Consider the following 21,630-nt stretch of genomic DNA (forward strand, 5'->3'; position numbering starts at 1 on the left):
TTTATCTGAAATTTTTATTTTTTTTAATTTTTTTAATTTTTTTTTTTTTTAACCCCAAATTAATGAAATATATATTCAAAAAAAATTTTTTTTTACTCCATAAGGTTTAAAAAGATAATCATCTTTTTTTTTTTTTTTCAAAAAATGTTTTTGGCCCACATGAAAAATAACAATCAATTCGTATTTAATTATAATAATTAAAAAGGGTTTTTTTCAAGTAAAGGAAAATATATAATGTTTAAAAAAAAAAAAAAAAAATTTTAATTTTAGAACCACTAGTGAGCCACCATCCAAAAATATAATTTTTTTTTAATGAGACAATATTTTGTCATGCTAAAGTTTTTTTTTGTATAAAAATGTTTTTTATTTTGATTATAGATTATTTTTTAGATTTTTTGTTTTTTTCTTCTTTCTTTTTCATGATGAACTCTTGTTTATCTTTATTTGAAACTGGATTAATAAATGTACCTGGTAATACGGAGACCTAATTATTTGAAAAAAGTATTATTAATATAATGATTGGAGGAAAAAAAAAAAAAACAATAACTTTATAATGACTAAAACTTACCTTTGGTTCAATTAATTTTCTAAAAGCAGTTGTTGAATTCCAATCTTTACCATGGGCAATTGATAAAGTGCTTTCATATTGTTCTTTATTAGAGTAGTGTTGTGGAAGTTTATTTAAAATATATTTTGAAGCGCCCTTTTTTAAAAAAAAAAAAAAAAATTAATATTAATAATGTGATTATTAAGAAAATAAAAAAAATGGTAAAATTAAACTTACTTCTAATGGAGCTTTTTCATCAATAATAACTCTACTATTTTGAGCATCGAGTCTTCTTTTAGCAGCTTCTTTAAGTTTTTCTTGACGTTTTCTTTTTAATGCAGCATCTCTCTTTGAATTGTCACGTTGTTTAGCACCATCACCAACCCATGAACCCCAACCTGGAAGGAAGTTTGATTTTTCTTCTGGTACATCCTCTTCTAAAATTTGTTTCTTTTCATCCATAAACTCATCCTCTATATTATCTTGAGCAAATGCTTCTAAAAGTAAATCTTTTTGTTTATTTGATGTAATTAAACTCATACCAACTGATTTCTTTGATTTTTTATTTTCATTATCTTCTTTATCTTCAAGTTTTCTTTTATTGCTACTGTTGTTATTATTACTATTATCTTTTTCAGTTGTATCCATTGAAATTGGTAAATCACCATTTTTAACTTTTTCTTTTGAATTATTTGAACCTAAATTTTTATTACTACTATTATTATTTAAATTATTTAAACTAATTAAAAATTCAGTTGATTGTTTCTTCTTTTCTTTTTTACTCTTCTTTTTAGTCTTGGTAACTTCTAACCATGGATTCTCTTCATCTAACTCTTCTTCGACTTGTTCCTCTTCTTCTTGATTTTCTTGTTGTTTTTTATTATTAACTTTTTTAATTTCTTCGTCTTGTTGTTGTTGTTGTTTACCTAAAATATCAATTGATACACCAGATTTAACTTTGTGACCGCTGCCAAAACCTGCTTTTTCGACTAATTGACCAGTTGACATAATTTTATTGGATGATTGTTTATTGGATGCAACTTGTTTATGAATAGCAATTCTATTTGATTGTTCAATTAGTTTTTCTTGTTCATCAATTTCATTTTGTTCATAATCATCAACACCATTCATTTTCTTTATTGAGTCATCTAAATCTCTTTCTAATGCTTTTTGCATGAATTTCATTGCATTAATACCTTTTTCTGGGAGATTGGTTGGTTTACCTAATTTTTGTAATTTCAATTGAATTCTTTCTTTGTCGGATAATGCTTGTTGATCAACCTCTGATAAATCAATTTTGCTACCTTTTGATTTGCTGTTGGTTTCTTGTTCATCTTCACTATCATACTCTTCACTATCGTCACTGTCATCTTCGTCTTCACTATCGTTAAATCTATTTGCTTTGGCCATAATTTCATCGGCTAATTTACGTTGTTCATTCATATCTTGTCTTTTTTCTTTATTCAAACCACCCTTGATAAGTTGGCCCATGAATTTGCTATGGTTTTTGTGTTTCATTGTCATTCGTTCGAGGATACGTTTTTCTTCAGCCTTTTCAGCGAGCTTTTTAGCAAAATCTGGATCAAGCTCTTTTAATCTATCTTCTAATTTCTTTGCTTCCCTTTCTTTTTCTTTCTTTAAAATCTTTCTATATTTCTTACTCTTGATCTTCTTTCTTCTCTTATCCTTTAATTCTTGATAGTACATGATGTTACGTAATTTAATAGTTTCTCTAAGTTGTCTTTTGGCTTCGATTGGATCAACTTCTTGTTTTAATTTTTGAACAGCACCACTTTCTTGAAGAGCTCTATTGATTTCATCATTTAAATCTGATTTTTGGAAACTATTGGCAAGTGATTGAGAGGTATTGGCGACAACAACTTTTGAATCGAACTTTAAATTCTTATCTCTTTGTTCTCTAACGAATGGTACCCATTGTGTAAGAATTTTGTGAGCTTGTTCTGTTGTAATTCTTCTTTGAATTTTATCTTTTTCAAATTTGGATAATGGAGCTGAAATTGCACTCTTATCGGCGATGTCCTCGATTTGTTGTTTGAATTGTTCGAATTCATTTGGCATAAAACTCATCAAATCGTTAATATCGATTGTACCATTTTCATCTGCTGTTGGGAACATACCAAATAATGATTCACTACCGACTGATTCTGTCATATCTGCTAATTTCTTGGTTGATTTTCTTGGTTGATTTTTTTCTAAATTCTTAACAATTGATAATAAATTTGAATTAACTCCATCTTCTACATTATCGTCTTCTTCTGATGGGGCTTCATCGTCAAATTCATTTTCGCTAAATTCTAAATCTTCTGAATCATCATCTGAATCTCCTTCTTCATCTTCCTCATCGTCTTCTTCATCACTATCTTGAACAACTGGTTTGGTATTTTGTGATTTCTTTGATTGTGCTTGAACTGGTTTGGTTGCTGGAGTTGCTGGAGTATCATCATCTAAAAGTTCAGAAAGATCTACAAAATCATCATTTCCATATTCATCTTCAAAATCTTTTCTGTCCTATAAATTTAAATAATAAAAAAAATATAATGTTAGTATTTAATATTTTAATATATATCAAAAAACAAATGATATAATATTACTTTTTTTTTTAAACCTGATGTTTCTTCATCATCTTCATCGAAAGCTTCATCCTCCTCAATTTCTTCATCATCAAATCTTCTTGGTAATTTATAAGAGTCCAATTCTTCTTGACCATCATCTTGATCCTCATCGTCTAAATATTTTGAATATTTATCTTGAATATCATCATCTTGATTTTTTTTATTATTCTTTTTTCCGAATGATTTCATCATAGAATTGGTTTTTTTTGATCCAGTTGATGTTTTTGGAATATAAGGTTTAGCTGAACCATCGATAATAGCTTTGACTCTTTTAAATTTTTCTAATTCCGCATCTTTTTGTTTCATTTTTTCTATATAATTAAAAAGTAAACTTTCTTTTTACTGTGAAAAAATGTTAATGAGCTATTAATCGTTTTTTTTTTTTTTTTTTTTTTTTCGTTTTTAAAATTTTTTTTTTTTTAAAAATATTTTATTTTTTTTAATTTTTATTTTCTTTAATTTTTTTTTTTCAATATCTTAATTAATTTTTAAATTATATATAAATATAAATAAACTCAAATAAAACAAAAAATATACTTTTATTATATTCAATACTATTCTAAACTAAAAAAAATTATAAAAAATTAAAAAATTAAAAAATTAAAATAAATAAATAATATATATTAATAAATACTTTTTAAACCACATGGTATAAAAAGTGTAGTTGTGATTCTAAATTATTATTATTCATAGATAAACTAACTGGATTGTTTTATAAAAAATAAAAAAAAAAATAATTACATTTATATAATTTATAACAGTTAATTTTTTTTTAAATTTTTTTTTAAAATTTTTTTTAAAATTTTTAAAAATTTCAAAATTTTTTTTTATTTTTCATTTTTATTTTTAAATAATTATTGTTTTATTATTTCTAAAAATTAATTTTTGAAAATAATAGTTCTAAATTGGTTTTTTTTTACAAAAATGGAAAATTTAGAAAATACATCAACCACCAATACAGAAATACAAGATAATATTAATAACAATGATAATATAAATAATACAGATAATATAGATAATAGTAATAATAACAATAATATAATAAATGAAGAAGAAAATAGTGAAAATGAAGATAAAGTAACAGATGATAAAAATTCAGAAGATATTGCACTTGGGTCAAAGAGAAAAAGAATACCAGTACAAAGGGGATATCCAAAAGAGCAGGATGAAGAAGATGATGAAGAAATTGATATAGGCGATGACGAGTTTGACGACGAAGATGAAGATAATGACGAGGATGACGATGACGACGAAGATTATGATGATGGTAGTAGCAAGAAAAGAACCAAGAAGCAACAAAAAGAACAAGATGAATTAGATGCACTTGAATCTAAAATTAAATATGACGAACATGGTGAACCAAATTTAGATGTTATAGAGGAAGAAATTTTTATGGAAGATGAAGGAGAAGAAGAAGAGGAGGAGGAAGAGGAGGAGATCGATGAAATTAGTGATAGCGAAGACGACAGTGATGAAGAAATGGAGCATCAAAAACAAAAAGAAGCAGAACAAAAACAATACTCTCAAGGCAATCAAGGTGAAGTTGACACTATTTTTCAAACAGGTGATCCAGGTGACGATTATCTTATTCCAATTAGATTAGATCTTCAACATGGCTTATTCAAATTCCACGACTATTTACTTTGGAATCTAAATGAAAAAAATATAACACCAGAGTACTATGCCAAACGTTTATGTATCGAATTGGATTATCCAGAATGGTTTGAAGCTTTAATTACAAATGGTATTGTCGTTCAAGTAAATAATGGTAAAAATATTATTAGAGAATTTCGTAAAATTTTACCAAAACTTAAACAAATTTTAAGTGAATGTATTATAACCATCAATTTAGATTTAAATGTCAATGGTCTTTACTTGAAGGATAGATTTGAATGGGATATTTTAGGACCAAATTTACCAGAGTCATTTGCTAAATCAATTTCAATGGATTTTGTATGTATTTTAAAATTAAAATAAATAAGTAAATAAATAAATAAATAAATAAAAAACTAATATTTTTTTTAATTAGGGTTTATCAAGAGAGTTTGAAAATATTATTGTATATTCGATTAGAGAACAACTTCAAACACATTATCATCAAATTACATATCAATTCAGTTTACCCAATTTTACATACTATACACCAATGAAGACTGGTGTTATTCATGCTGAACAAGTATTAAGAAGCGAATATCAATTATCATTCTTTACACCAAATGTATCATATAGACAACCACCTCTCAAAGCTCATGATCCTAATACTGCTTACTTTAATCAACAAAATCATTTAAGACAACAACAACAATTCCAACAAAGTCAAATTAAAGGTAAAATACAACAACCAATTTATTATTTACCACCACAACACCATCATTATTTACAGCAACAACAACACACATCACAACAAATTTTACAACAAATTCCACCACATCAATTATTCTTTAATCGTTAAATAAATAAGATTAATGTGTGCTTTAATTAAAAAAAACTTTATTTAATTAATTGATACTTTTATTAATTATTATTATTATTATTATTATTATTGTTGTTGAAATACATTTTTGTTTTAAATGTATTGTTAATATATTGATGTGTATATTTGTTTATGTATAAGTTAATGTATATCTATTACATTAGATTATGTATTGTATATATTATTTTTATTTTATTTTATTCTGATGATGGAATTACACTATTATAATGTTCACCCAAAGTAAAGGCATGTCTATGATATGATAAATAAAGTTTTTCCTCTTTATCATTTTGGAATTCTTCACCAATAGTTATATCGTTTGAATAGGCATTGAAAATAACAATGACTTTTTTAAGTGATTCTGAGAGTGCTTTAAGTTCAATATGACCACCCCATTTACCAACTTGAAGTACTTGCTCTTCACAATAATCACTGATTGGATCTTCACTATCGGTATAATCTTCTTCGCTTGAAATATATGGAAGAAATTCATCTCTGTTTGCTTTAATGTAATCTGCAGCTATGGTTCTTAATGTTCTTGGGTATTTCTTACTTTCTTCTTCGCTTATAATTTTATTGATTAAAAGTTGATTTGTAATTGCTGAATATAAACAATCACCATCTGGGTTAATCTACAATAATGACAATAAAAATTTAATTAATATCGTATTTCAAAACCATTATTTCTATTGATAGTTACCATTTTAATTGATTTCTTTAATGGTTTGAGTTTGGTCATAAAATCGTTAAATTCGATAACACCTTTTGATACAAAATTCTTTCTATCTTCTTCTAATTGTTTGATTCTTTGTTCCTCTTCTTCTAATTTCTTTGCTTTTTTTAAGTATGCTTTTGATGGTGCATTTGGTTTTGAGTTGATTAAAAGTTGGTTTAATGATTCGCTGATATTTGGTTGTGTTTTTTCAAAACCATCTAATTCCTCTTGATGTTTCATGTTTAATTCATGCTCCATTTTCTTGGTTTTAACTAATAAATCTTGTTTTGCTTTTTTATCTTTTTTTGGAATTGCATGATTTAATTTATCAATTTGTTGTTGTAATTTCTTTATTTTAAATAAATTAAAATAATTAATTGTCTGAAAAAAAATTTGAATTTTATTTATAACCAATACAATTGGTTTATAATTACCTTTACTTCTAATTTATGTCTTTGTATCATTTTACCTTTACTTTCCTTTTTTTCATCACCACTATTTTCATCTTCGTCCTCCTCTTCTCCTTCATCCTCTTTTTTATCCTCATCGTTGTTATCTTCAATGTCATTATTTTCAACTTTTTCTACCTTTTTAACATCTTCTTCGTCATCTGAAAGATTTACTACCAAATTACTCTTTTTTTTACCCATTTTATTGTTATTGTTTACTATTATCTATTGGTATTTATTATTATAGGAATAATTTTATAATATAGATACTGTAAAAATTAAAATAATAAAACAAAATAAAATATTTTTTTTTTTTTTTTTTTTTTTTTTTTAAATTTTTTTTTTTTTTAAAATTTTTTAAAAATAAATTCAAAATTTTTTTTAAAATTTTCTTTATTTTAATTTTGATTTATTTAAGAAACAAATAAATTAAAAATTAATTATCTTTTTTTTTTTTTTTTTTTTTTTTTTTATATTTAAGTTCATTTTAATATATTTATTTATATATTAATATTTCATAAATCACCAATAATGAGTAATGAAAAGGTTTATAATATAAATTTAACAAAAGGAACAAAAAAATGGAACATTGCAAAATTTTCAAATAAGATTGAATTATCTTCATTTTCAAAGCCAGTTAAAATGTATAAATTCAATCCATTAACACAGTTATTAAATCATGACATTAATAATGCCACTAACAACAATACAAATGGTACTACTGGTACAACAAATGGCACTAATGGTACAACATCCACCACAACTACTACAACTACCACAACTACTACAACTACTACAACCAATAATGCCACACCAAATCCTAATGCTGCCCAACCATTTCATAGAAAAAAAAGATACGAAGCCAAACCAGTTAACCCAAAAACTATACCTTGGAAACTTGAAGATAGTAACGGCAACCACTCATATCAAGGTAATGTTGAAGGTAATCAATCATCATCCAATTACTTTTTATTTATGTTCCAAAGTGATGGTTCTATTAAAGCTGTTCCATGTAATGATTGGTATAATTTTAGACCAAAAAAAGAATTCGTTTCTCTCACAACCGAAGAAGCTGAAGATTTTGTAAGTAATATTATATTAAAAAATATATATATATATATTTATATTAACATATTTTAATATTTATTTTTAATATTAAATCAATATAGATGAAAAAGAAAAACCAAGAATGGGATTTCCTTACAGCAAAACTTAAAAAGAATGATCCAAATGCAAATTTAGAAAAGATTGAGGAAGAAGAGCAGCCTCTTAAAAAGAAGGTTAATGAAGATCCAAATAGATATACAGAAGCTGATGTTAAGAACGATAAAAAACTTCAAAATAGAAAAGAAAAGAAAGAGAATGAATATAACGAAGATGGGGATGCTCCAGATTTTGAAAATAGATTTGAAGATGATGAGGATGATACCTACATGGAGGGCGATGGTTTAACAGCTGAAGACGAAAATCAAATCGAGGATGAAGATAACGACAAAGACCTATCTGCTGCTGGTATTGAAATGAAAAAAATGATAAAGAAGCAACAAAAAGATCTCGAAGACGACAAGGATGATAGCGCCGATGAAAATGAAGAAAAGAATGACGATGAGGATGACGACGAAGAAGAAATAGACCCAGATGAAGATGAAGATTTTCCAAAAGGTCTACCAAATGTTAAAAAAGAAGACGACGGCTCATCAAAAGATTCAAAAGACTCAAAGAAAAAAAGCAAAAAACAAAAAGACGGTTCACCAAAAGGTAAAGAAAAGAAATCCAAAAAGAATAAAGCTGATTCTTCAAATGATACTAGAGATTCAAAGAAATTAAAGAAAGAACCATCCTCACCACAACCACCTCAACCACAACCAAACTCACCACCTCAACCAACATCACCAACCCAACCTGCCGAACCTCCATTCACCGAGGAATACATAAGAAGATACTTAGAAAAGATTAAAAAGATCAAATCTATGGACCTCATCAATATCTTTAAAACACCATTAAAAGATCCAAATAACAAGAAGATTTTCGTCACAATGGTCCAAAATGTTGCTCGTGTAGTTGAAGAAAATGGTGTCAAATATTTAATTCCAAAATAATAGATTCAAAATATATATCCAGAATTTATTATATAACACACTTTTAAAATTTATATCTTTTTTTTTTTTTAATACAGCAATTTTTCTTTTATTTTTTTTTTAAAAAATCTTATTACATCATATCTATATTAAATAAAATAAATTACCCAATTTTTTTTTTTTTTAAACGAAAAAAAAAAATAAAAACTTAAAAAAATAATAAAAAATAATAAAATTTAAAATTTGTAATATTCAAACCTATAAACCTATAAACCTATAAACTCAAAATTTTAAAATAAAATGACAATTATTGGTATGTTTAATTATTTTCTATTTATATATTTTTTATAAATAGAATATTAACTTTTCTTTTTTTTTATAAATAGCATCAATAACAAGTATTTTCAAATCCAATCCATTCAATGGTAATAAATCAAAACTTAATTCATTTGAAGTCTCTATTTTAAGTGAAAATAACAATTTTAATAAAATAATAGTTTCCAATACAAACAATTTAAATAATTCGGTTAATTATAAGATAAACAAATAAAAAAATCTTTTTTTTTTTATCATTACAATACATTAAATAAATATGAATAGCCTTTCTTAAATCATTATTGTTTCTATACAATTTATTAAAATAAATAAAATTTGGGTTGTGGGTTGATATTTAAATTTATATTTTCATATTTTTCCGTTTTTTTAAAAAAATAAAATTAGTTCCTTTGAAAATTTTTTTTTTTTATTAAATAAATAAAATTAAGTATACTAAATATTTGATTATTAAAAAGCAACACTAAATATCTGTTGAAAAGATTATTTTTCGTCTCCTGATGAAAAAGTACTGTCTTCATTATTTATATGATAGTTTTTTAAATTTGAAGGTGAGGTGGGTCTACTGTTATTATTACTATTATTATTATGATAATAACCTCCATTACCAACAACTAAAGTTCCATTACTTGAATGATTAATTTTTCTTTGAGCTTGAAGGAATTTTGGTGCAGTATTTTGTTTCTGTTCAAAGTTACTATTTGAAAATGACCATTTTGAACTACTACTTCCACTACCTGTGCTATCATTTGATGATGAGATTGCTCTTCTATGGTGATGATTAGATGAGATAAGTAGCGGTGATGAGACTCTAATTGGTGAATTTTCCAAATGTTTCCACTGTTCAACTACGGTTCTCATTTCATTTTCTAATCTATGAACCCTACCAAATACCAAACCTGTAATAGTAACTATATCTAAACGCTTTTCTTGTGGAACATTTTCAAGACTTTTCATCTCGATACAATAATGAATATCTTTTAAGAGTTTTTCTAATTGTTGAGATTTGGTTTTATCGGTAATAGTATCCTTTTTAGTTTGATAAAGATTTTTGACATACTCTAAATTTAAATAACCCTTGCTTTCTAATTCTGAAACCCTTTGTGTAAACATATCGAAAGTATCTAAAATAACTAAATAGCTCTTTAAAACAAATTCATCAATTGCTGGATAAATTGTTTCTGCTAAATTGATAACAACTTTTCTAAACTCTTTTTGGATATTTGATTCCTCGTTTGATTGTTGTTGTTGTTGTTGTTGCTGTTGCTGTTGTTGTTGTTGTGATTGTAATTGCTGTTGTTGTTGGTTTTGATCAATAAATAAATTTGTTAAAGAGGAAATTGCATGTGATTGACTATTTGACTTTGGTGTGTAAATTAATGTTGGAATTAACAATATTTGATGTAAAATTTCTAAATTAAATTTAACTGCACTCATATTTTGTGGAGGTTTTTCTAAATAGTCTGCAGGAACAGCTGAAAAACTGAAACCATTCTTTGAAAGAAAGGCATTTAATGAATCTTTGATTAAAGCTAGCCACCATTGACTTAATCTTCCTTTTTCAGTACTATCTAAAATTTCTTTCTTTTCTAAATGAGCTTTATAATAGCAGGTGTCTAATGAGATTAAACTTTGTTGAACTGATGTTCTTAATTCAGTTTCCCTAATGCCTTCTATATTTTTAACGATCTCTTCCATTTTTGCATAAAGTGGAATATAAAAACAGGTTTTTCTTGCTAAAATTATTTTAAACAAATTTAAATATTAATAAAATTATAAATATAATAAACTATAAAAAAATAAAAAAAATTAATATTACCATTTTCTAAAAATGATTTTGATTCTAACCTTGCTAGTTTCTTAACTTCATTTAATAAATTTGTATTTTGAATATTTTTGTTTAAATCTTTAACTGCCTCCATTGTTGATTTTATAGTAGGTAAATCTAAAATTGATGCATTATTATTTCTACATTTATCCATAACTGAAACATCTACATTTTTCTTTTCGAGGTGATCATTAATAAGCTCTCTTTCTTTGAAAGCAAGCAAGTGGAAAAATGGTTTTGATGGGTCGTTGACCAAATCTATATATTTTTCATTTTTGGCGGCTTCAATAATTTCTGGTGTGATTTTATAAATGTTATTTATATTAACTGATAACAGTTGTTTACCATCTTCAGTTGGGATAATATAAACTTTACATGTTCTATTAAGTTCCTCTTCAAATCTTGCAAAAATATAGCTGCCCAATCTATTATCATCTTGCTTTTCATTACCACTGCCAGTATTACTATTATTAATATTAAATTGATTTTGATGGCTTTGTTGTTGATTATTAAATGATGTTGTTGGTATATTATCGAGTGAATCATCAAAATCAAAGAATTGATCTTCAGATTCTAAATTTAAATCGGAAATATTATTACTGTTGTTATTGTTATTATTATTATTGTTATTATTAATACCATTATTTTCGCTATTTGGTGAGTGTGGTTGGTGAAGCTCTTTTTCTTGTTCAATATATTTGATAATAACGAGTTCGCCCTTTCTAAAATCTAAATTATTTAAATTGTTTGCCATTTTTCTAACTTCCTTTACTATATGGTCATCTTTCATTGCACCCCATGATTTAATCATTTTGATTAATGAACGTTCACTGAATGAATTTTGGGATCTTAATCTAAAGACACTATCCAAATAGATTGGATTAACGTCACAGCCAACTAATGAATTATCTGGATCAATATGATGAGTTGTTAAATAGTCTAATAATTCCTTTGCAATTTTAATTTCTTGTGAAAAGTCTACCTTAAAAATACCAGCGCCCGGTGCATTACCATTAACCATACTGGTCATATTACTGGAACTATTTTGCGATGTTAAAACTGGAGATGATGATGATGATAAATAATTAGGTGTATTTGATGCTGATGAATTAAAATTTGGGGTGCCTCCGTTATTATGTTGTGGTGGACTACTAAAATTAATAGTTGTTATTTCTAAATCCTCTTGTGAGTTATTAATAGGTGACGATGTCATACCCTCAAGTTTTGAAAGTGGTGAGCTGTTTGTACTAAGACTTAAATTACCACTATTATTACTATTACTATTATGTACATTATTATTATTATTATTATTATCAATTTGATGTTCTAAATTTTCACTACTATCATTATCTACAACTATAGAATTTATATATACATTTGGGTTACTAGAAGTTAAAGAGAAATTTGGTGATGAATAAGAGGCTGTATTTGAATGGCTGTAAGAAGAAGAGGAAGGATTTGGTGATGAATGAGATGATGTACCACTAGGAGTATGGGTGTAATGTCCCTCGCTAATATAAGATTTGTTAATTAATCGGAGATACTCTGTAATGATTGCTATTAATTTTGGGACTCTTGTTTTTTTTGAATGAACATTTGTGTGAATAAATCTTAAATGAAATATATGAACCATTGATCTACCATCTTTATATTCGGCCAATTGTGATAGAATTTGATTTAACCTTGTTATAAATAGTCTCTCCTCTTTTTCGCTTTTTCTTTTTCTAACCTTACTGTAATTTGCTTTAAAATCGGAGTCGTTGTTTAACAAATCTTCGATCCTATTTAAAATTGTTTCCAAATTTAAATTTTCTAAAAAGCTCATTTCTATATATATATATATATCTATATCTATATTCTATAAATTTTTATTTTGTAAGTATAATATTTTGTGTGCACACATGTAAAATTACAATTGTTATTAATGTATATTATTATTTCTTTGTTTTATATTTATTTATTTTATAATTAATTAATTTAAAATTTAATTAAAAAATATTAAATTTTTTTAACTCTTTATGATAAAATGGGTTTAATAATAACAAATATAACAATATAAAAAATATTATAATAATTTTTATATTAATTTGGATATGTTAGTTTTTATTATTTTAATTAATTTTTATTTGGTGAGTTTTTTCTTTAAAATTAAAGTGGGATTTTTATTTATCGATTTTATTCTTTGATTACAAATATTTGAAATCGGATAATCAAAACAATAAGATTTTAATATTCTACAACAAAGTACTGCACCGTTGAGTGAAGTGTTAAGTGGGTTAAGTTAAAACTTTATAAAGATAAACAAATAAATAAATAAAAAAAAAAAAAAAAAAGAATTTGGGGTGTAGTTTTGTGGTGCTATAATTATGTTTGGGGGATGGATGGAGATGTGTTGGTGTATGAAAGTGTGTTAGTGTATTTATTTTATTTTTTTGTGTGTGTAAAATGTTTGATATATACAATTTTTTTTTTTTTTTTTATTTGTTTGTATAGATATAGTGGTTGGTTTTTGTGATGAAAAAAAATTAAAAAAAATAAAATTATAAAAATTTATAAAAAAAAGTTTTTTATTTTTTTATTTTTTTTTTATTTTTTTTTTTATTTTTTTTACTTGTTTAAATTTATTGGGCAAAACAGTTTAGAAAATAAATATTGTATATCATTTATTCTTTGCTGTTCTTTTATTTGATTTCTTCTCTTTTATTTTATTTATACAAAATCCAATTTAATATTTTTTTTTTTTTTTTTTTTTTTGAAAAATTAATATATTAGGTAATTGGTTACCTCCTTAATTGATTTTAAAAATTTTTTGGGTTGGAATAATGAGCAACCCAGTCTCCTATAATTGGTGCTGTTAAGAATTGACTTGGAATATCAAAAGCTTTGACTAATGGAATAGCATGATCTCTTAATGAATTACAGACTTTATTAATGGTATTACCAATAGCTTGACCTTTGATTGGAGCAAAATATTTATTTGATAAAAACCAACCCAAATCATCTGAAAAAAAAAATGAAAAAAAAATTAATATTTAAAATTAAAAAAAACCCAAAACGTATATTTTTAGTACTTACTTTCGATTTTAGTTAATTCATATAATACACATAATGATAATAAAACTGGTTTGATATCATCAGAAGCCTTTTGAACCTCCTCTAAGAATTTTTCGATTGAAACTCTTTCAACATAGGCATTAGCTAATTGAAGTACTAAATCTAATGAACTGTTCCATGCTTGAATACCTGACATCTTTTCATTTTTAACTTTGCCTCTGAGTGTCTTGATTAAGAGTCTTAAAAGTTTGAATTCACGATAAATGAATGCATCCAAGAGGACATCTGGATCTAATAAATGGCTTTCGGTGTGGAGACGTTTAGTGAAAAAGTTTTTATTTCTTAAAAAGATACCAATGTGACCTTTAGAGTATGTGTAACTGAGCATACCAGTAATTCTCTTTGTGCCTGTGAAATATGATTTGAACTCTTGAAGAAGTGCTTTACTGACAGCTTGCATTAAAACAGTGTTATCACCTTCATAAGTTAAATCGACATCGGTATCAGCACGGAGGATACCAATCTTGTTGCTGGCAGCCATACCTTGACCACCACAGCATTCACGACATAATTGAAGGGTTTTAGAACGATTCCAAGTGGTAGCAGCTTTGAAACCGCAGGCTAAAAGGAAAACATCTCTGGCATCTTTATCAGTTTTATTTTGGAACTTATTGATAACATAATTGATACCGACTTGGTTAATATATACTTCTGCTAATTGTGGGAATAAACGACGTTGATGAGTAATATAATCGATTAAAAGCTCTTCTTTTTGATTGGTTGGTCCAAATTGACGACGTGTGAATGCATAGCTAATTGCAATATAAAGACCCATTTTAGCGGCACTATTGGCCATATTAGCGACAGTGATACGACCACCGATAAGTGATTCTAACATTGAATTGAAACGAACATTTGGATTTTTAATTGGGGTACTATAAACACCAGCGTTATCAATGTCACCAAATTTATTTAAAAGATTATCTTTTGGAATTCTAACCTTGTTAAACCAAATACGACCATTGTCGACACCATTTAAACCAATTTTTGGGCCATTATCAGCAGTAGAAATACCTTTTAATGGTTCTAAAGTTTTAGTGTCACGAATTTGAACTAAAAATGGATGAAGACCATAGTTTTGGCCATTACTGACGAGATTTGCAAAAACTGTAGCAAAGCAACCGTAGGTGGCAGCATTACCAATCCAAATCTTTTGTGCAGTATCAGATGGAGTGTGGATAATAAACTCTTGAGTGGCTGGATCATATTCTGCAATAGTTTCGACACCTTTAACATTTGAACCATGACCCAATTCGGTTAAAGCAAAGCAACCGTTCATTTTACAAGTATCAATATCGTTGAAATACTTTTCATGCTTTTCTGTACCTAAACATGCTACTGAACCTGCAAATAAACCCCAATGTACTGATGACTTTACTGCTAATGACATGTCAGAATAAACTAAAGTACTTTGAAACATTGAAAACTTTTTATAATTTGTAACGATTTCACTACACTTTAATACTGGGTCATGAGATAATGCTACCAATCTATTTTGAGTTAACTCTCTTAATTCGTGAAAACTAACATATGGTTTCCATTCAAATATTGGATCTTTTAATTTGTCGACTAAACGATTACGATCCTCTTGAAGTTGTTTATCTGGATGATCAAAGAGAATAGCAGTGAGCTTTTCGATTTTATTTGAATCTAATTGAATCTTTGAACTTAATTGTAATAAATTATTTACTGATGCTGTTTGTTGATTATTTGAATTGGTTGTTGATGTTGCCACAACATCATTACTTTGTAATAAATATTGATTATTATCATCATTATCGAAATGATTACATAAAACTGATAACCTTTCCATTTATTTATTTATTTATTTTTATTATTTTTATTATTTATATTTATCGTTTATTTAAAATTTTATTGAAAAAAAAAAAAGTGTTGTTTGGAAATAAAAATATAAAAATAGTTTTTCCTGGGATTTTAAGGAACAAAAATAAATAAATATATAATTATTTGTGTGATATATAAATATAAAAAAAGATAAAAATTTTAATTAAAATATATAAAAATAAAAAAAAATAAAAAAAATTAAATAAATTTCAAAAAAAAAAAAAATTAAATTTAAACACACACACAAAAAAAAAAAAAATAATAATAAATACTATTTTTTATTTAAGCGTATAGAAGTTACAAAAAAGAGAAAAGGTGGCACCATGAAAAAAAATGTAAAATTAAAAAAAAAAAAAAAAAAAGAAATTTTATTATAATACCACAGGATTTTTTTGTTTTTTTTTTATTTTTTTTTTTTTTTTGAAATTTCTTTGTCATGGCAGATAAAAATATTTAAACCAAATAAAAGTATTGTTTTGATTTTAATTATAACAAAATTCTCTCATCATTTTAAACCATTTATATTACTTTTTGAATCATGAAAAAAAAAAAATAAAAAAAAATAAAAACAATTAATGATAAAATTTTAATCTTCACACACAAAATCATCTTTTTTATTTTTTTTTTATTTATTTTATTATTTATTTTTTATTTTTTTTATAATCATTTGGTGTAATATTTTTTGATTTGATATTCTTGAAATAATTTAAAGAAAAAAATAAATAAATAAATAAAATAAAAATTTTAAAAGAAATTTCAACCAATTTTTTTTTTTGGATTGTGGCGAAATAATAAAAAAAAAAGAAGCATGACATATAAAATGACAACATATAAAGAATACAAACTAAAAAAAGTATAATAATTTAATTTAATATACTTTTTCGTTGATTCGTTAGGTTTAAAAGTAATTAAAAAATAAATAAAAAAAATACAATTTTAATTTTTTTTTTTTTTTTTTTTTTTTTTTTTTTTTTACCAACGACTTTTTTTATTCATTGGTTATATTTGTTTAAATTAAAATTTTTGAACACTTTTTTGTTTCTAAAACTAAGGCAAACATAAAATACTCACTCACATTTTAAATTGTGTTGTTAATTATTTTTATTTTTTTTTTTTTCCGAATTGTTAGCATTGTGTTATTTTTAAAATTGTAACATTATATAAATTATAATATACATATAGTTTCTTGTAAAATTACATCTATTTTAGATTTTATAATAACTTTTTCACAAGCTAATAATCGAAAAAAACTAAATAAAAACTAAACTGTTTTTTCCATATTACCACCACCCACATAATTCGAATTTTTTTTTTTTTTTTTTTTTTGACATATTAATATTTATGTGATATTTCGCATTACCTCTCAAGCCTCACATCACGCCCTCACATCTTTATCACAACACCCATCGCAATTGTTTTAAAATAAAAAATTCAAAAAAAAACTTTTTTTAAAAAAAACCAATTTTTTTTTAATCCACACAAAAAAATACGTGATATAGTAATAATATCATTTTTGTATTATTTGTTTTTTTAATATTATTTATCCATTAAATAATAAATATATAAATAAATATAATAGTAATAATAATAGTTCATTCCATATCCATTACTATTAATAGTTTTTATAAAATAGTATATACCATAAAACACACACACTTATTTCATTCAACACACCCCACCTTTTTTTAAAGTTTTTTTTTTCCATCCAATTTTTAAAAAATAATTATTAATTTTTTTTTTATTTTTTAAAAAAATTTTATTTTTTAAAATTTTTTCTTTTTATTTTTTAAAATTTTTTAAATATAAACAAATTTTAAATATACATATACCATACACAAAATATTTATAAATATTTATTTTTCATTGCAATAACTATTATTTTTTGTTTATAAATAATAAAATAGTAATAATAATAATATAAATAATATAATATTAAAATTTTTTTTTTTTTTTTATAAAAACATAAATTTTAAAAAAAAAAAAAAAAAAAAAAAAAAATCAAAATTATTTTCATTCCATTCACAATTATTTTATTTTTATTTTTATTTTAAATAAATAATCATCTAAAAAAATGATTGAAAGTAAAGAAATTTTAGTTAGCGAAGTTAAAAAGCACAATGATAAAAGTGATGCATGGGTATCTTTGGATGGCCAAGTGTATGATATTACATCGTTTATGTTTGAACACCCTGGTGGATCAGATATTTTAATAGAGCATTTAGGGGAAGATATTTCAGAAGTATTCATCGATGGTGCAATACACGAACATTCAGAGGTAGCATTCAACATGTTAAAGAGTTATCATATTGGCAGACTTGCAGGTTATCGTAAGCCTGAAGGAAAGCAAACAGTATCAGAATATATCAAACAACAAAAATTAAAGAAACAGCAATCAAATACTTCAAATAAAATTTCATACACCTCAGATAATACAATTGACGAAAATATTTTAAAGCTTGTCGATCCAACAAAACCAATGGTACCACAATTGAAATATTTAGTTGGTCCAAATTATATGAAATGGATTCACTCACAAACTGGTCTTAAAAAAATTATTATCTTTGACAATTCAATTTTAGAATTATTTACTCGTTGGCCATGGTGGTACATTTTTGTTTTAGTAAGTTTTATTAATAATAATTATAATAATAATAATAATAATTATAATAATAATAATAATAATAATAATAATAATAATGGTTTGGTATGGTTAATATTAATTCTTTTTTAAAATTTTAATTTATTTTAGTGGATCCCAATTATTACTACAGCTTTAATTTATTCAACACTTCAAGAAAAATCATCAGTTTTATCATCAATAACTACATTTTTCATTGGTTTATTCTCATGGGGATTAATCGAATACATACTTCATAGATGGGTTTTCCACATCGAAACTACATCATACTGGGGTAACTTTTTCCACTTTTTCATCCATGGTATTCATCATTTAACTCCACACGACCATTCTCGTCTTACTTTCCCACCAATGTTTTCAGTTTTGATCGGTTATGGCGCCTTTAAAGGTTTCTTAAAATTCCCAGATCATTGGCACTTAACTGGTCTTCCATGGGCTTTTTATGCTGGTGTTGCTTGTGGTTACATGTTATACGATACCGTCCATTATTATTTCCATCATGCTGATATCGAATGGTTACCACAAATCTTTAAGGATATCAAAACTAATCATCTTAATCATCATTACAAAGATGATGCCAAAAATTACGGTGTTACCTCACCAATTTTTGATTATGTTTTTGGTACTTTTGACAAATAAAAAAAAAAAAAAACAATTCTTGTTAATTTATAATATTTAAAATAAATGAATTTTAATTATATTCTTATTTATTATTAAAAAAAAAAAAAACTAATATTAATAAAAATAATATTTATAAAAAAAATAGTAAGAATAATAAAAATCACAATTATCAATAACATAGAACGACATCAAAAAAAACATCTTGTTTTTTAAATAAACAATTTCTTTTTTAATAATTATCTTTATTTGTTAAAAGCTTCTACCTATTTTTTTTATTATTGGTTTTCTAATGACTCATCAAATTATTCATTATTAAAAATAACACTTTTACAAATGACTCATCAAAAAAAATTGAATATAAGAGTTTTTTTATTTTTCAATTTATTTAATCCCGCCCTAACAAAGAAATGTATATTTTTAAATTTATTTTTTTTGTTATATTTATTATTATTTTTTATAAAAAAGTTTTTGAAAAATATAATTTTTATAATGATATTTCAAATAGTAATAATAACAATAATAATTATAATGATAATAAAAATAGTGTTGATTTTAAAAAAAAAGATTTTCCAGTTTTATCAAGGGGTTATGAAAAAATAGACTATTTGGTATTAAATTCACAGTATACCACTAAATCTCAAGGAAGAAGAGATATTTTATATAGTAGTCAAAATGCAAGTGAAAGATTTTTTATTGGGTCAAATTCTTTTTCTAGAGCTGTTGCATTTAATAATATAAATTATTCACCCCAAAATATTTGGAGTGTAGCTTTACTAGGTTTGCAAAAAATAGTAAATGTTTCAAGGTTAGTTTCAACAAAGAATTGGAGTGCACCAATTATATTAAAGAACTCAACATTATTTAATATTTCAGCACTTGAAGCAGAGAGTGTATTAACTAAAGAGATTTCAAGCTATATAGATTCCTCTTTTTCATCTTTAATTTCCCCAAACTTTTCAACACCAAACACAAAGGATAATTTAATATTTTTCGTAAACATTATGGGCAGTGTTTTTAAAATGCATGACTATTACCGTGGTTCCCCTAAACGAGGGTACAATTTAGATCTTATAGCATCGGAAAAATCAATAACTTTGCTTGGTAAAACTCAAGATTATGAATCTATGAAAAGCCAAATCAAGTCAATATATGAAAAATTATCACAAATATTAGAATCAAATACAGATATACCCCATGATGAGAAATATCTCGAGATTATAAGACTCTACGATTGGTACGAAAAGAATTCATATTACCTTGAATTGTTCATTAGGAATTTATCGACAAAAAGTTACAAATTAAATATTGCTGTTTTTGATTTTGATGAATCCAACACTAATTATGGTTTTTCAGGTCTATCCAGAGGTTATTCATACTTGCCAGCCAAAGTCATCGATGAAAACAATAATAATATTTATCCAAATGAACGCACTAAAATATTCGGTGGTCATTTCGGTGCGGATCTAATACATCTAAAAGATATGGAGCCCGAGGAGCCATATAAAAACTCAATAGCTTTACCACAAATCGATTGGGTTCTTACAAATTATTACCCTGATATAAAAAAAACTAAAATAAAAGGAAAAAACCAATTTACATAGTATTTTTATTTAAAACTATTTTTTATTGTTTTATTTTTTTTAGTTGACTATTTACAAAGTATATACAAGTTTTTGTTGCTGTTGCTGTTGCTTTTTTTTATGTTGCTTTTATTATTTTGTTATGTTATTGTTTTTATTAATGTGTTTTTAGTTTATAATATTATTGATATTATTGGGTTTATTGATCTTTATCAAATACTGAATAGGTATTTTGATTTTGTAAATCATCAATTCTTCTTTGGATTGTATTTATAATTTTTTCATCAGCTGCTTGTAGAAAAAGATGGGTTTCATCTAATACAATAACTTCAAAATGTTCTTGTTTGCTAATATATTCAACAAATTGCTTTGTTGGTGGATCACTATATAGGTTTAAGATATTATTAGTATATGAGTATTTATAAAGGAATTATTTATGATATCAATTGTTACCATTCTAAAAATAAACCTTTGTATACATGTACCATGGTTTTATACTTTTTATTTATGATTAAAATAAACAAATAAATTAAAAAACAAAAAATAAAAATTTAAATAATTTTTTGAGAAAATTTAAAAAAAAAAAAAAATAAAAAAAAAAAAGTAAAAATTTTTAAATATATAAATGGAGGTGTTTAGTTTTATAATATTTCCTTTTTATTATTCAGTTAATAATTAAATTTGATTTTATATTTTTTTTTTTTTTTTAATTGTAAAGAAAAGCAATTAGATCATTCCAAACAAGGTAAAATATTAAAAAAAACAATACCATATAT

The 21,630-nt window shown here is 24.7% G+C and overlaps 11 protein-coding genes across 11 annotated transcripts; 5 read left to right on the forward strand and 6 right to left on the reverse strand.

Annotated features, from left to right (window-relative positions):
- Window positions 1–379: 379 nt before the first annotated feature.
- On the reverse strand, window positions 380–3,486 carry DICPUDRAFT_158317 (uncharacterized protein; the record flags this gene model as incomplete). The annotated part of the gene is made up of 4 exons (XM_003293412.1): window positions 380–484; window positions 569–703; window positions 785–3,076; window positions 3,160–3,486. The coding sequence occupies 4 exons, from the start codon at window positions 3,484–3,486 to the stop codon at window positions 380–382; spliced, it is 2,859 nt and encodes a 952-aa protein (XP_003293460.1).
- Window positions 3,487–4,104: 618 nt separating this feature from the next.
- Window positions 4,105–5,632, forward strand: DICPUDRAFT_84008 (uncharacterized protein; the record flags this gene model as incomplete). The annotated part of the gene is made up of 2 exons (XM_003293407.1): window positions 4,105–5,133; window positions 5,210–5,632. 2 exons carry the CDS (start codon window positions 4,105–4,107, stop codon window positions 5,630–5,632), a joined length of 1,452 nt encoding a protein of 483 aa, XP_003293455.1.
- Window positions 5,633–5,850: 218 nt separating this feature from the next.
- DICPUDRAFT_158319 (uncharacterized protein) lies at window positions 5,851–7,018 on the reverse strand (the record flags this gene model as incomplete). Its single annotated transcript, XM_003293413.1, has 3 exons — window positions 5,851–6,285; window positions 6,354–6,716; window positions 6,803–7,018. The coding sequence occupies 3 exons, from the start codon at window positions 7,016–7,018 to the stop codon at window positions 5,851–5,853; spliced, it is 1,014 nt and encodes a 337-aa protein (XP_003293461.1).
- Window positions 7,019–7,348: 330 nt separating this feature from the next.
- DICPUDRAFT_158320 (uncharacterized protein) lies at window positions 7,349–8,916 on the forward strand (the record flags this gene model as incomplete). Its single annotated transcript, XM_003293408.1, has 2 exons — window positions 7,349–7,900; window positions 7,987–8,916. 2 exons carry the CDS (start codon window positions 7,349–7,351, stop codon window positions 8,914–8,916), a joined length of 1,482 nt encoding a protein of 493 aa, XP_003293456.1.
- A 279-nt stretch (window positions 8,917–9,195) lies between these two features.
- DICPUDRAFT_158321 (uncharacterized protein) lies at window positions 9,196–9,445 on the forward strand (the record flags this gene model as incomplete). The annotated part of the gene is made up of 2 exons (XM_003293409.1): window positions 9,196–9,208; window positions 9,282–9,445. The coding sequence occupies 2 exons, from the start codon at window positions 9,196–9,198 to the stop codon at window positions 9,443–9,445; spliced, it is 177 nt and encodes a 58-aa protein (XP_003293457.1).
- A 168-nt stretch (window positions 9,446–9,613) lies between these two features.
- DICPUDRAFT_93052 (uncharacterized protein) lies at window positions 9,614–10,407 on the reverse strand. Its single transcript, XM_003293414.1, has one exon. It carries the CDS (start codon window positions 10,339–10,341, stop codon window positions 9,712–9,714), a length of 630 nt encoding a protein of 209 aa, XP_003293462.1. The 5' UTR covers window positions 10,342–10,407; the 3' UTR covers window positions 9,614–9,711.
- Window positions 10,408–10,985: 578 nt separating this feature from the next.
- DICPUDRAFT_158323 (uncharacterized protein) lies at window positions 10,986–12,881 on the reverse strand (the record flags this gene model as incomplete). The annotated part of the gene is made up of 1 exon (XM_003293415.1): window positions 10,986–12,881. One exon carries the CDS (start codon window positions 12,879–12,881, stop codon window positions 10,986–10,988), a length of 1,896 nt encoding a protein of 631 aa, XP_003293463.1.
- A 973-nt stretch (window positions 12,882–13,854) lies between these two features.
- On the reverse strand, window positions 13,855–15,983 carry DICPUDRAFT_158324 (uncharacterized protein; the record flags this gene model as incomplete). The annotated part of the gene is made up of 2 exons (XM_003293416.1): window positions 13,855–14,057; window positions 14,132–15,983. 2 exons carry the CDS (start codon window positions 15,981–15,983, stop codon window positions 13,855–13,857), a joined length of 2,055 nt encoding a protein of 684 aa, XP_003293464.1.
- A 1,549-nt stretch (window positions 15,984–17,532) lies between these two features.
- DICPUDRAFT_58510 (uncharacterized protein) lies at window positions 17,533–19,330 on the forward strand. The gene is made up of 2 exons (XM_003293410.1): window positions 17,533–18,635; window positions 18,765–19,330. Exons 1-2 carry the CDS (start codon window positions 18,087–18,089, stop codon window positions 19,290–19,292), a joined length of 1,077 nt encoding a protein of 358 aa, XP_003293458.1. The 5' UTR covers window positions 17,533–18,086; the 3' UTR covers window positions 19,293–19,330.
- Window positions 19,331–19,681: 351 nt separating this feature from the next.
- On the forward strand, window positions 19,682–20,875 carry DICPUDRAFT_42068 (uncharacterized protein; the record flags this gene model as incomplete). The annotated part of the gene is made up of 1 exon (XM_003293411.1): window positions 19,682–20,875. The coding sequence occupies one exon, from the start codon at window positions 19,682–19,684 to the stop codon at window positions 20,873–20,875; it is 1,194 nt and encodes a 397-aa protein (XP_003293459.1).
- Window positions 20,876–21,053: 178 nt separating this feature from the next.
- Window positions 21,054–21,342, reverse strand: DICPUDRAFT_42067 (uncharacterized protein; the record flags this gene model as incomplete). Its single annotated transcript, XM_003293417.1, has 2 exons — window positions 21,054–21,237; window positions 21,308–21,342. The coding sequence occupies 2 exons, from the start codon at window positions 21,340–21,342 to the stop codon at window positions 21,054–21,056; spliced, it is 219 nt and encodes a 72-aa protein (XP_003293465.1).
- Between the last annotated feature and the right edge of the window lie 288 nt (window positions 21,343–21,630).

The sequence above is a fragment of the Dictyostelium purpureum genome (genome assembly GCF_000190715.1).
Source record: "Dictyostelium purpureum unplaced genomic scaffold DICPUscaffold_429, whole genome shotgun sequence".
NCBI lineage: Eukaryota > Evosea > Eumycetozoa > Dictyosteliales > Dictyosteliaceae > Dictyostelium > Dictyostelium purpureum.